Source organism: Thermobia domestica, chromosome 5, assembly GCF_964235325.1.
Source record: "Thermobia domestica chromosome 5, izTheDome1.hap1.1, whole genome shotgun sequence".
Lineage (NCBI taxonomy): Eukaryota > Metazoa > Arthropoda > Insecta > Zygentoma > Lepismatidae > Thermobia > Thermobia domestica.
The window spans coordinates 219459260-219473301 of NC_137458.1; the positions used below are offsets into that span (position 1 = coordinate 219459260).

The 14042-nt window shown below is 35.0% G+C and overlaps 1 protein-coding gene across 1 annotated transcript in view; it reads right to left on the reverse strand.

The window, feature by feature from the left end:
- Window positions 1-14042, reverse strand: part of LOC145685395 (serine protease 30-like) — a 106007-nt gene that overhangs the window by 56425 nt on the left and 35540 nt on the right. The window contains exon 4 of the mRNA XM_081757790.1: window positions 4311-4525. Within this exon, the coding sequence (XP_081613916.1) occupies window positions 4311-4525 (215 nt within the window). The remainder of the gene's footprint in view (window positions 1-4310; window positions 4526-14042) is intronic.

Here is a 14042-nt window from a genome sequence, read left to right on the forward strand (position 1 = left end):
CGTCGAGAATGACCTGAAACAAAGAGATGCGCCTGTCACCATTATTATTTAACTTTGTCTTGGAATACGGTATGGCAACCTGGGGATTGAGTTTAACGGTGGTCACCAGGTTATGGCGTATGCTCATGATGTAAATTTCATAGGGTATGATAGGAGAACGATAGGAAGAAATGCAGTGGTCTGATTAAGCGCTATCAGGCACACGGGTTAAGAAGTAAATGCAGAGAAAACAACACATGGAAGTGCGTCGGGACCGTAATACGACAAATTGTGGATGGATTAAAGTATTAAATAATACTTTTGATGAAGTGGATACTTTCAAATATCTTGGATCAATATTAACAGACGAAAATCATATTGTCCAAGAAATTAAATGTCAACTAAAAGTTGGGAATTCGTGTTATTCAGTTCAAAATCTTTTGTCGTCCCGAATTCTGTCGAGGACTTTGAAGCCTAAATCACAAAACAATAATCATTACAGTATTCTGTATGGTTGCGAAACACGATCCTTTACTCTGAGGGAACAACATATCCTGAGATCCTGAGATGAATATACTGACCCAAGAGCAACGGGAATGGGAAATGCGGAAACTTCATAGCGAGGAACTACATAAATTTATATGGTTTTCCAAAAACATTGATAGGGTCATCTAGTCTAGGAGGATTAGCTGGACAGGCCATGCAGGGTGGAAGAAAATAAGAAAACTTTCATAGTTATGAGAAGAAGACCAATCGGAAAACGACCAATAGGAATACCGATGAGCAGATAGCAGGACAATAATAAGATGAATCTCACAGAAATAGGAATACAGAGTAGAAACTGGTTCTCTAGGATATCATTGGAGAGGTTCTGTGAACGCAGCATTGAACCTCCGGATTCCATACGCCATAGAGTTAGTTTGAGTTAGAGAGTGTACATAGCAAAATATAGACATTTCCTGACGGAGCGAGCGATACTTCGGCATTTTGAATTTTGAATTTCTCATTAGTTGGGAGGGTAGAAAATGAAATATCTCCATTTTCTGAGGGTGCAAAACTGTAGAAAACGCTGATGTTATTATTCTTCGAAACGAGATGTTGGCGTACTAAGTTAAAGGTAATTCGGCAGTTTGAGTTAGGAATTTTTTATTAACTTGAAGAGATCAAAATAAAATATCGGCATTGTCTGAGGTTCCAAGACCAGTAGAAGACTCTGCTATTATTAGTACTTCAATACGAATTGATGGCGTTCCAAGTTAATGGTAATTCGGCATTTAAAATTTGGAATTTCTCATTAACTGTGAGAGTACAAAATGAAATATTGATCTTTTCTGAGGGTGCAAAACATACTCTCCGTTATGGCAGGTTAAACTTAAATTTGGCTTCTGTGACAAATTTTGAATTTTGAATTATAAATTTTTAATTTTTTATTATAAATTTTGAAGGGTTATTTTCTAGATTTGCTCGGTGGTACAAGATTTATTGAAACGGGATGCGAAACGGTGCAAAACTATGAGATGATAATGGTAGATCTTGGAAATGAGTTGGAAAACCTTTGGAAAAACTTTGAACAACATTTTGAATTTTTATTTTCTCAGTAATGGTGAGGATACAACATTTTAAAATCAAGGTGCAAAACGGTGCAAAATAGGTGCAAAACGATGAGATATAAAAGAAATGAGTTTTGGAATGGTGGCGTTCCAGGTAATGGCCCTTTGATTTCGGGAATTGAAGACATTAGTCTTGAAAATTACAATCGTTTTGACCACTTTTTCCATCCCCATCGGTCAAGAACGTTTTTTAAACTATCTACGAATGAAAAATGTAGGTGCCAATCAATCAAACTGACACCCACAGAGTTCGCAACTCCTGTACGTCTACTTTTATTATCAGTGTTAAAATCTGTACACAAATTAGTCAACTATTCATCTTACTGATGTCTTAACAGCAGCACTATATAGGCAAAAAAGAAATAAAAGACGCATTTCGTTTTTTGTACAAGATACTTACTATTCATAAATTATGCGCACTTTACCCAAGTAACATTATTGTCGTGTTATTTCGACTTTTGCTACAAACTTTATATCCACGCCTCATGGCGCTTCATGATATTATGTCCTAATAAAGAAAACAGTCAGAAACTACTCGAGTCTCAGTGATCTAATTTTACCCACTTCTTACTGCAGAACTATCGTCTATTTTGTACAAATTTGAATTTTTTGACTATTGTCCTTTCACCATATTTGATGGTGAAAATACACGATTTTTGAAAATTAGAAAGGTTTAAAAATTTCCAAAAACTGAAGTATATGGTTTTCAGATCAGAAACTTGTTTGGGACGTTGTCTATTATTTACCCTCTCTAGACAAATAATTAAAGGTGAGTCTAATTTATTTCGTTTCGAAATGTACTTTCCAAGATGCTCATTTCTAGGTTTCCAACCTCAATATTCAGAGCTTCTTTTTTCGACGTTCTAAATTACGCCTCAATGTGCACAGAACACACAATGTTGTCCATTCCATTATGTTTCATTTGATTTTGGTTTGAACTCATTACCTTTACAGAGATTGTTCAGTCTAGATTTGGTCAATTTCGACTTACCTAAACATTTTGATGAATCTATGGTGCCATGTCCGTAAGTGCTCCATGTGTCTCCCTTGGTTGTTAACAATAGCCGGACAGCGTAATTTCCACTTTAATGGGCTTCTCTGAAGAACTGGGAGGGGATGCTTCCTCCATTCCCTTTGCACAGCTTTCCAAAGTCCTTACACAGTTTTCACACGCCGTTTTCCCAAAGCCTGCTTCAGCAATCCAAATCCACAATAGTCTATAGGACTTGCATCTGGAGATTTAGCAGGTACCACATTGAAATATATCACCTGTATAATACTTGTCTGCTCCATCTCCCTGCAGAATACGAGGGATAATCGTGAGGTATGTGTCGAGACTTTGTCCATGTGAATGCGTACCAGATTGGCGTCATTTCCGTACATTGTTAGAATCTCATGCACGTAGATCGGCCGCATGATCTGCTACTGAAAATATTGCGAATTTATTTTGCAGTTTTATTTTGCCAACCTACGCATCTTCCGTTTAGCTCGGTAGCAGTAGCCAGTAACGACCATGTACCCTTTTGGGAAGGATCCTTTAAAGACACGGATACACCTTCTGAAGTTCTTGGCGCCTTTCTCTCGGTACATGATGGCTCTCGGTTTGCCGCAGTCGGAAAGGAAATCCATGCTTCATCGAGCGTTACGACGTTCATCCACTTTTGTGTTGCCAGATTGCGTTCGTACAGCTTCCAGACGTTAAACTTTCGTTCCTTTTGGTGGACATAAGTGAGAAGATGGCCGCGAGCTTTCATAACTTTTTCCACCTTGAGTTGATGGTGTAATGTGCGGCTCACAGTTCCCAAAGACACGTCAAGACGATTAAACATACACTTTTGTGTTGGCGGATTTTCTTGCATTGCCATTTTGTGAAGTTTCCTCTGCATGGTGGAGGTGGCCTTGGTGCAGTCCCTCTTCCTAGGCAACATCGTTGGTGATCCAAATGGTGGAGCTTCGTTGCCCTTGTACTTTTTAATAACATTTTTTATTCCACTTAAACTGATGTTGCAACAATTCTTCTTGTACCGTTTTCTAATGACAGAAACACTAAAGTGGGCAACATAAAGAGCCGCAATATTGCCTTCCCAAAACCGGCTTAGTTTGGGAGGCATTTTGGTCACAGAGCGGAAACCTACACACTTGGAAACAAATTTAACACAACAATCACAACAATGGTCCTGTTTTGTGCGTTATTGTCGTCCGCGTGGAAAAACAACTCGGTTCCCAATAAGTCACTGCACAACACTGCAGGACGCCACGAGCCAGGTCGGGTGAGTTCATTCTGCCCGGGATGGGGAAGGAACGAAATCGGCCAAACTTAGGCTGAACAACCTCTGTAAAACCTAAAAAGTTACAGCGTTTAACAGAATGCAGTAAAAAGTTCAAAATACGCTCAGGCGCGTAAACCAAGTGGCCGCTACGACAAAACTTGCGCAGCTAAAAATAAATAAATACATGTTTTCAACTCCCTGAATGTAGTAAAACTTAGGTAAAAAATTCATAAAAAAACTAAATTTTGTTAGCAATCATCATTGGTCGATTTCATGTGGATTGCCGCTAGTTAAAATTATATTTTAAGAGATAACATCGCTTTTTTAAAACAATAAATGTAATCAAAGAAAGCGAACAAAATTTGGAAGTGTACCATATTCTCTTTCGTTCTGCAAATTCCTATATTTTACTACTATTAAAATATTTTGTGTTTGTTAACATAAATCTTACTTGACAAGTATCTTTCTTCTCTTCGCCTTGATATCCAGCGCAGAACATATTGTCATTCAGTTGTCTCTCCACGTAACCTGATTCTTCTATACATTTCTTGAACTTCATGATTTGTACCTGAATTTCTTTAAGAATTTTGGATGCCTCCGATCTTTTTCTCACATCTGTCGCTCCCCATCCTGCTACCCATGCAGATTCTCCATCTTTAATATTATCTAGAGCAAAACATTTAAACAAAATATCTCACAATCAATACAACACAAAGCACATGCACGAAAAATCCTCAACTATTTCCAATAGTGCCAATAGTTAATGAAATGTTAAAAATATTATTTAGTTCTTCATCTAAGAAAACCTTATAAGTATCTTATCATGTGAATGTTAACTTACGTTCTGATTAATAGGAGCATTTGTGAAATATATTATATTCAAAGTTATGACATAAATAACATTTGTTTATTTATACGTGTATAATAAAGGGATTAGACAGAGATCAAGAGCAATTATAGAAACTAATTATTTTGATTTTCATTCAGAAGTAATTTTTAAGTTGTTCATGGGCACGAGGAACTCTATGACAAAGAAAAGTAAAGAAATTTGGGGGGAAATACATGTTAATAGCTGATTTTTTTCCTTTTTTCAACGTTCAATGTCAATGAGCCATTCGATGATTATAAATGATAGTTTATAAGGTATTTAAAGAAATTTTAAGTAAATTTATTCAATCTGTTTTACTCGAAAGGATAGTGCAACTATTTAAAGATAAGAAAACACTCTATTTATCTATCTAACTATATAGCTAGCTATGTATCTCTGCCTCGTTGCTTCTGTAAGTCATACTAGCTGTGAACAGTGTTGTTTCCAATTCTAAAATCCTATTTATTTCACGCCTACTGACCTTACGATAATAAGCCTTCATAAATATATAACCTACATAGGATATTTTTTAAAGTACTATTTGTTTAGGCACCAGAGCGTATATTATCAATTGGGAAACAATTTTAAAAATCTGTACTATTTCCAGACGTAATTATTACGGCAATTTGTGACTAGTATTATTGAAAAGAATGCTGTACTTTGCAGTATTTTGAAGACGAAACAAACCAGAATTTTAAGATAAACTTGCTATACGATACGATTTTTTTCAAGTTTCAATTTTATTTTGGAAATATTTTCTATGTACATACGTAATAATTATATTTTAATAACATTTACAACGTATTATGTGAGTATATTTTCAGTTCTTTGCTAAAGTGACTGAATATGAGTCCATATTGTGAAGAAATGATATTCGAGCTTTACATTTCAGGTCATTAGGTTAGTAGAAGGAGTGTCCTAAATACATTTTCATTTTTCAAAAATCTCTTAACTGCATCTCAACGCAACTTAAATGCATATCTATACTTCCAACTCATATATCAATGATTTTTAAAGTATTTAACCTAGGATATGCGTTATTTTGAGATACATTTCACTCAGATACATCAGTATGAGACTTTGATAGCAGTGGCATTATACGAGGGACATGCAATAAAAAGACGATATATTTTATCTAAATATTAAGGAAATGATATGAGAACAACCTCTAGATATTTTCGGTAGCGTGGGAAACACTTATATGCACTCTGCGTAACAATTTACAGCCTAATATTTCAATCAATTCAGAACTGATGTCTAGAACACTTCACTGTCGTTAAAACGTTCCATGGAAACCTCTTTTTGAGGTGAAAAGGAAGACAGAAATTGCTGGGTATAGGTCGGGGTCGGAATTCAGGTTTCATTCTCCACCACTATATGAGGAAAGGTCATCCCAATCCTCTCACCACCGGTCAATACATCACATGAAGCTGTCACTCGTTGCTCTTTGTGAGCGTATGTCAACATTTTTAGCAACCACCTCTAGCCTAGGTTATCAGTCGGAAGCTGATACTTTATTCTTGCAGATACTTCTGATAGTTTATAGGGTCAGATATTATGAACTGGATGTAAGAAGTTAGAGAATCTGCTGTTTTACTTTAAAAAAAAATATGAAAATAAAATGATGAAAATAAAGATATAAAATAAAAATGAAAATAAATAAATAAAATAAAATGATGAATAAAATGGTACTAATGTTGATACTGCTTGATGTGTTTTTGTATGACGTTTTCTTCCCTTGAGACTACAGGCTATGCTGAATGTATCACTGACTAGTGATAACGAACCTATTGGGGCCGTATGGGCTCGCCCTCAACAGCGACTGACACACTCACCAAGCCAATCATCTACGGAAAATAGAACTCAAACTTGCCCGAAAATGTCAAGATTCCTAAGTCTCTTCCATCTCAACTCACAGTCCGGTATCCAAGCCTGCAATTCATTATCCACATCCCATCAGGAAATAGGTTGTGAACCACAACTACAGACACAGGACATCGACCTACGAGTGGAGCTGGCAATGAGCCCAATGGAGATCTTAATGTTGTCTGTAAAAGCCCTATTTCAATAAAAAAAATCTTACAAATCCCAAAACAGAATTTTGTCACGCAACGGAATGAAAAAGAATTCAAACTGAGATTTTGATTTAAAAACTGATAAAATAAGGAAATTTCTGCAGACTCGGTTGTTTCCAACCCCGGTCACACTAAGGAAAAATCTCTTCCTTTGATTCACAGCTATTTCATTTCACCAGTAAAATTATTATGTGTGTACTGTTCTTTTCCTTGTTCATGCTTCACATAAATATCAAACATAACTGTAACTCAAATTTTAATTTTTAAACCTACTAAAAATTTATATTCTGTACTTGAAAAGAAAGATGTTTTCACGGCTAGTAAATTTTATTTGGCACTATTCATGTAATGTGGTTTTGAACAAGAAATTTGATAAAAGAATCTTTACACTTACTCGTACTGACATACCCATCTGAATTGAGATGAAAGAAATTAACATTAAAGATTTTCTAACTTTTCAGAGCCGAAACATTATTTACTTTTCATTTAATTATCCACAAATATTCTTGAAATATTCATATTCATTTATATTCTCAACATTTTTAACATTCACATCAGACCGACACAAAACAAATGAAAAAATCAACAAAATACATCACACTTTTATATCTTCATTACATATTGTTTGTGGTTAGCTATTTTATTTCCTTTTCTCTCCATTGAAATTGCGGCTGGCATAGAGGATTTACGCTTTTCGCTACCTCCCTTGAAGCTCGGACCCACTGGACAAACTAGCACAGGTAAACACTCAGAGAAATATTTGCATAACTTAAACCTAAAATCCCTATCCTAACCTAGCTATACTATACTAACTTAACCTAAGAAAAAAAATCATACACATATACATGAAGCACCCTTTTCATTCATAAAATTTATGTTGATTTTTAGCTACCACATTACGTAGTGGCTACCAAAAGACGTAGTGGCTATTTCTTAAAGTGTCGCTCTGAAATTCTCTTTTACTAAAAAAAAATACTAAAATATTTCTACTAGTAATCATTAAAACTGTATTTTAAAAACTTTCTCGATGAGTATCAGAGTAAAATAACTGAGATTTGACCTATTGGCGATAGTTTCCTGTTACCGGTACGCAAATTTCACGTACCCTTGTACTAGACATTAGCCGTGATTTCTGACACTTGCTTCCAAAATGTCTGTAATGTTTAAAATTGTTTTTAAAACCAAAGAAACCAACATTGCAAATTATAAAAAAACTTCGAGCAGTACTATGCTTCCGAAAATGAATAATTTTGAGGTTTTAGGGAATCTAACATTTCTTTCAATTGGGAGAAATGTGTGTGCGACACACACATTGCTTGTTGTTATGACAATTGTCTGCGTTGAGATAATTCTAGCTTTCTTTCCCGCCCCCCATTGAATGAATTCACGCTGTCACATTTACCAGACCTATATGTTTGAAATATTGGGGAAAAACTAACTGCACTTAGCACATCATGTTAATATTCACACGTACACAAGAAAACCGCACTGTTACTGTTATGCCACAAAACTATTAATTTCGAGGTTGTCACTATCGGAACTAAATTTTGTTTCACTGGTTTTCTACTTACATGAATCCATCCATCGTCGATTGATTAACGGAGTTTAAAAAAAATTATGATGAACATATTCCACGAAATCCCCTCAAGAGATTTCCTTCGTGGTATCTAAAAAATATATTTACATGCACAAGCAACTGTAATGACGTTCCATGTGGCAATGAAGTGCCACTCAACTTCTTCTACCCGGATGTTAACACACCAAACTCAAGACCTGAGTCTTTGCCACAGTCTTATTCTGCTTCTACTACAATTTCTCGCTGTTCGAGAACGTAAGATTTTCAAGAAGCACCATTCCATACGAGTAACACTGATTTCCGTCCAAAAATAAATCACAGTTTTAGAAATACTGATTAATATCACAATTCTGTATAGACGTCGAACAATACACGTCTATCCTCTATGACAACTTCTGATGCAAGACAAAGAACAATGAGAAGATGATCCCTAATTGGAAGATCATTGTGACGTAACTATCGGATGATAGGCTTCTCTGCTGAGATCAAAGAAAGCCGAATATCTCAACCACAGCTGTGATTGCGGATGATCCAATGAAATAATCTACTCCGAAAACAAAGAGATGCACCAAGAAGAAATTATGGCTGACTTTCTTAATTTGGAATTTTGAAGAAAATTTACGAAATAAAAATTTTAGTTTTTTTTTTTTTAAGATTCCCTATGCCGAAATATCCATAGAAATAAACTGAAAGCCATTAAGAAAGCTAAAATATATACTTATTTTCTAAAATAACGTTATATTTTTGGTTAAATACGTAAAATATGCATAATCATTTAATATTCGTTGAAGCTATTTACTTAACTAAAATTACGCAAAATTTGCGACCTACTTTTCATACTACAAGAAATTAAACATGTTTTCTTACATTTTCAATAAAGATAAAATTTTCTTTCAATATACAAGGTGATCAAAAGTACCGGGCCATGTTACGTTATGCCGAGCATAAGGTAACAGCTGTTGCTGTGGGAAATCCGAGTTTTGATTCCTATCTAGAGCAAATGTGCTTCGGATTCTATATTAAGCAGTAAGTCCATGTCTCAAATAGCCTCACAGCTGAAAAGGGTGTAAAACTAAAAGTAAAGTCAAAGTCGGAAGACAACTGGTAATTGAGTCGAACTTTCTCGTTATCGCACTCCAGCAGATTTTGTCGTAGCGGACATAATTCCTTGATTAGGTAGTTACGACTGCTTTGGAACCAAATGTAGATTATGAGAGTTAAAGCTGTCATATCTAGAGTTTGGTGTGGAGAAGAAAGAAAATTGAGAACCAAAAGTTTAAGAAAAACTCAAGTTATTAATACAAACTATGACATAGATTATTGATTTATATCATCATAAAAGAAATACGAAACACGTTTTGAAACGAAGAAAAATAAAGTAGAACATTGTAAACAGAGCAATAGAAACTTAAGACAAACACACCAAATTTGAATTAATTACCGTGTAGTGATAGTGTTTGAATGACAGGTTGCCCGACCATTAATCTGAAGATACTAGGATAGAGAGGGGAATGAACATTTTACATTCGAGTCGGAACAAGACTAAGTCAAATTATGATGTCGCTTAGTAGATGAGATCAAGACAAGACCAAAATTAAATCGCTTTCTGTTAAAAGGGCGTGTGAGCAATAAACAATTTTTTCGTTAAATGACAAAAAACTGTTTGGTTGCGAGACGGTTTGGTTTATGAAAAAAAGAAAAATGCCTTATATTTTTAACAAGTTTTAGGAAACACACGTACATTTAACAGAAGTTAGTATATCTACCTCAAAAGTAAACGTTTCTTTATAAAAGTTAAAATATTGAAAAATATTACATACGTCCTTTCAAGAGAAAGCGATTCAATTATTGTAAACATTTATCTTCTCGATTCTCGAAATAGCATATGTCCATTTTTCAAATAACAACTGGTCTGTGTAGGTATTTTTATAGCAAAGCTTTTATAATTACTTCTGCATACCCTAAAAGTTAATTTATTATATGGCTTACTTTTCAGTGATACTAAGTTATTTTTATTACAGTTTTTTTCCTTAAAATATACAGTAGAATACTTTCTACATGAAACTTTGACGGAACGCTTTCCGCTAATCCAGACTATTTTGTAACTGTTGCCTAATGTTATGTGCGATGTTAGAGATTTTAAAGAATTTGTCGTCATACGGAATTAGTCTTCTATATTATTATTATTATTATTATTATTTCTGAAATTTGATACCTCAATATTACGCCCTCTTTCAATTCGAATGAGCATACTGAAGTTGATAGGAAAAATGAAATAAGTTGGTTCGGACCGTGTCTAAGGATGAATTACTTTATAACTGATAGTTTGGAAGAATTAGTATTTAGAACGAAAAGAGGAGGAAAAAAAGAAGGTGTCAGCTCATGGACAAAGTGAAGATTGAAACTTCGGACGCCTTAGGAGAAACAAAGGAAACAAAGAGTAATTTGCCTTTATCACGATACATAGTAACGCCCTTTCTTTGGGTAAAAACTTTGGATTATGTATGCATTGTATTGATATTTTAACAAATTATACATATGAATATAAAAACGAATAGTTCCTAATTACAAAGTTTGGTTGAACGCGTATTATTATTTCTAGCAGTAGTAGTAATAATGGAAGAAGTTCGGAACCATTGCTAGGAACCAATAACGATTCTGGCACATGAATTGTTTCTGAACATGTTACCTTCTCGGACAGTACGAATCGAGGTTGTAGACATGCGAAGTCATGTTGTTAGTGTTCCCCTGTGAAGAAATTAGTTTCAATTCAAACTTGTAAGACCGAGGGAAATTCAAAATTTTTCATGTTATTATACATCAGAAGTATCAATATTGTAATTTGATAAAAATTTCATTAGCTAACTCGGCAGGAATTGAACCTAGGATCCCTACATTACGATATGATGCTCCCGCCACAAGCTAAAACTACTGTGTTAAGTTAAAGTCAAAAAACGCTCGTGTATGTAGCAAATTGTATATATTTACGATAACAACGAAACAACTCTCCTTTCCGTCATGATAAAATGCTATAGTCCAGAGAATTCAAATTTAAATTAAAAAAGACACACAAACACGCAATGACAAGAAGGAGAAATTGGTCTTTAAAGTAATTCAAACTCTTAACTGGAACCTTGTGCCTCAGAGCATTTTTTTTCTGATTTACCGAATGTATCTCCGTAACTTGTCACTATTCTACTTGGTTTACTCGTATTACAATTCTATCCAGTAACCTTAAACAAAAGGGACACGTACACATATACATTTACGACATTTAAAACTCGTGACTCTCCAGGCTCCTCCCACTTTCTTAATGCACCAATTCCTCAATCGTAATTAACTTGCTTTAATTATGGTCTAACAGGCATAATAGTGGGATATTTAACGCAAATATTTTATTTAATTTTATTTACAATCCGTTAACCGAAACGAAAGGAGCTGTATTTTCTATTGCTCATTGACGTATTCTAATAGAAAAGAATGGGGAATCGGAATTAGATTCAAAAGTAAAATAGCAGTTTCGTAATACCTTAACCCTAGAACGGTCGGGCTGGAACTGTGAGACCTATCTACTTATATTTTAAACTAGCAGCGTTCACCCCGCTTCGCTGGGGTCACCCCGGAACGCAATAAACTTTGTTACTTAGATAATTTTTACTTTTTCGCTTTCAAGTGATATGATAAAAACCATAGAAGATTGGAGTAAATGTTAACATTATATCGCCTGTCATTTATGTTAACCCGCCGAGTGACACGGTCATGTGGGTTGCATATAAATACGGTTAGATTTAGCTATGATGAGCTAACAAAGGATTTGTACGTTATGGACACTTGAATGGTCAATTATCTCAAGACACTGGTAATTGAAAATTAAAGTGATATGATAAAAACCATCTAGGGTCCAAATCTTAATAACCCCCCAAAAATGAAAGAAATTGGTTCAGCCGTATTAGCGTGATGAGCTAACAAAGGATTTGTACGTTCTCTTTTATATATAAGATAAAACTTTCAACTTAAAGTTAGCGATTTGAGTTGTAATTTCCTATACCTTCCTAAAACTACCGATAAGAGACGCTAGTGTTGCAAACCAGTTTGATTTAATGTTGGTTGTTTTTAATAGAGCTCTGAACCTCGCGTGGGTCTGTCAGACCCAGCCCGATCGTTCACGTAACTTTTTTTTGCCAGTGCCAGGGATCTTGTAGGAAGTTTACCTTTTTTAATGTGACTACCTATTCGACATTTTGTGAGTGTGTACATACGAACAACATTTCAGTTGGTATTTTGAGCAACTTTAGAACATAATGGAACGTGTAACAGATTCTGTGAGTGAAATTCATAGAAGTTTATATGATGATGAAAGTGAACTGGACGATTCCGATTCAGATCCTGATTTTGAATTATTTAGTGACCATGATAGTAACAGTTAGTATGGGGAATAAAATGATAAGTGTGAAGATTTGTTACTACTGTCGCTGCTGAGGAAACTCCACTCACTCCGACATTAGATAACAATCTTGCCAAAAATGGAAACTAAATAACTTTACCTCTTGACATTCAGTACATTTGAACATAGGTGGTGCCTTAGGTTATGTTAAATAAACTTATAAGTTCCTTTTCAAATATTACTTACCTATAACAAAACATAAGCAAATATTCTTTTTTATATAATGTTCTAGAAAAAAACTCATATAATTTACTAACAAAAATATGTTAACAATTACAAAAATATTTTTAAAAATAAGCGAAAATACCAGTATTGAGCTGAAATGCTTCTTCCTGCTTTAGAAATACTTGCAATTACACAAAATAATGTTTTTATTTTAAAAATATCGGTTACATATTAATTATGCAGTTTTATTTTCTTGGGCCTCTCAGACCCAGCCCGACCGTTTATGAAACTTTTTCTCCCCGACCGTTGTAGGGTTAAAGAAACTATTACATACCTTTCGGGACTTTTCCAAAATATGTATGGATATTCAGAAAAGTGTCTGTTTTCAGAAAAGAATTCCGGTTCCGTTTCTGAAATGAACCGACACATTCTGTTTGAACCTCAAACCGAACCCAAACTAATTAACTGGGTTTCGGAGCGCATTTAGTGGCGAGACTGTGTTTTATGTTTCTACTCTTTCGTGAAATCAACTTCCATTCTGTAGTGCAAATTTCGAGATAAAGCCCCTGTTTCCGCCCATTTGTATATATATACAGGGTGATTCAATAAGAACGTACCGGACCTACATCGCAGCTAATACAGCACGTTAAGCCTTCAAACAAAAAATTGAACTATCAAATCGTATGTGTAGAATGCAATAAAAATAGTAGCGACAAAAGAAACGTATCGTGAATATTTGTAACGGAGGGCAATTTCAAAATTTGAAATAAAAACAGGGATTGGTTGCGTCTCCATTGAATCAAGCGCACAATGGGAGAAACGTCGAGAGGAAACACGTTGCCATATTTCTTCCTCTGTGACAGCAACACGATCGCGAGGGTTTCCGTCGAAGTCAGATGATGCGAGGTTTTCTGCATGCGGAACCAAAGAGAAGAGTAAATACTGGTCTGAAACGAACGGGACGTAGAATTGTACATACGTGGAATCACACTGTGTAAGTGTCGACAACAATAGCGTCAGCAAGACACCACGGCAGGGGGAGGGTACTTACTATA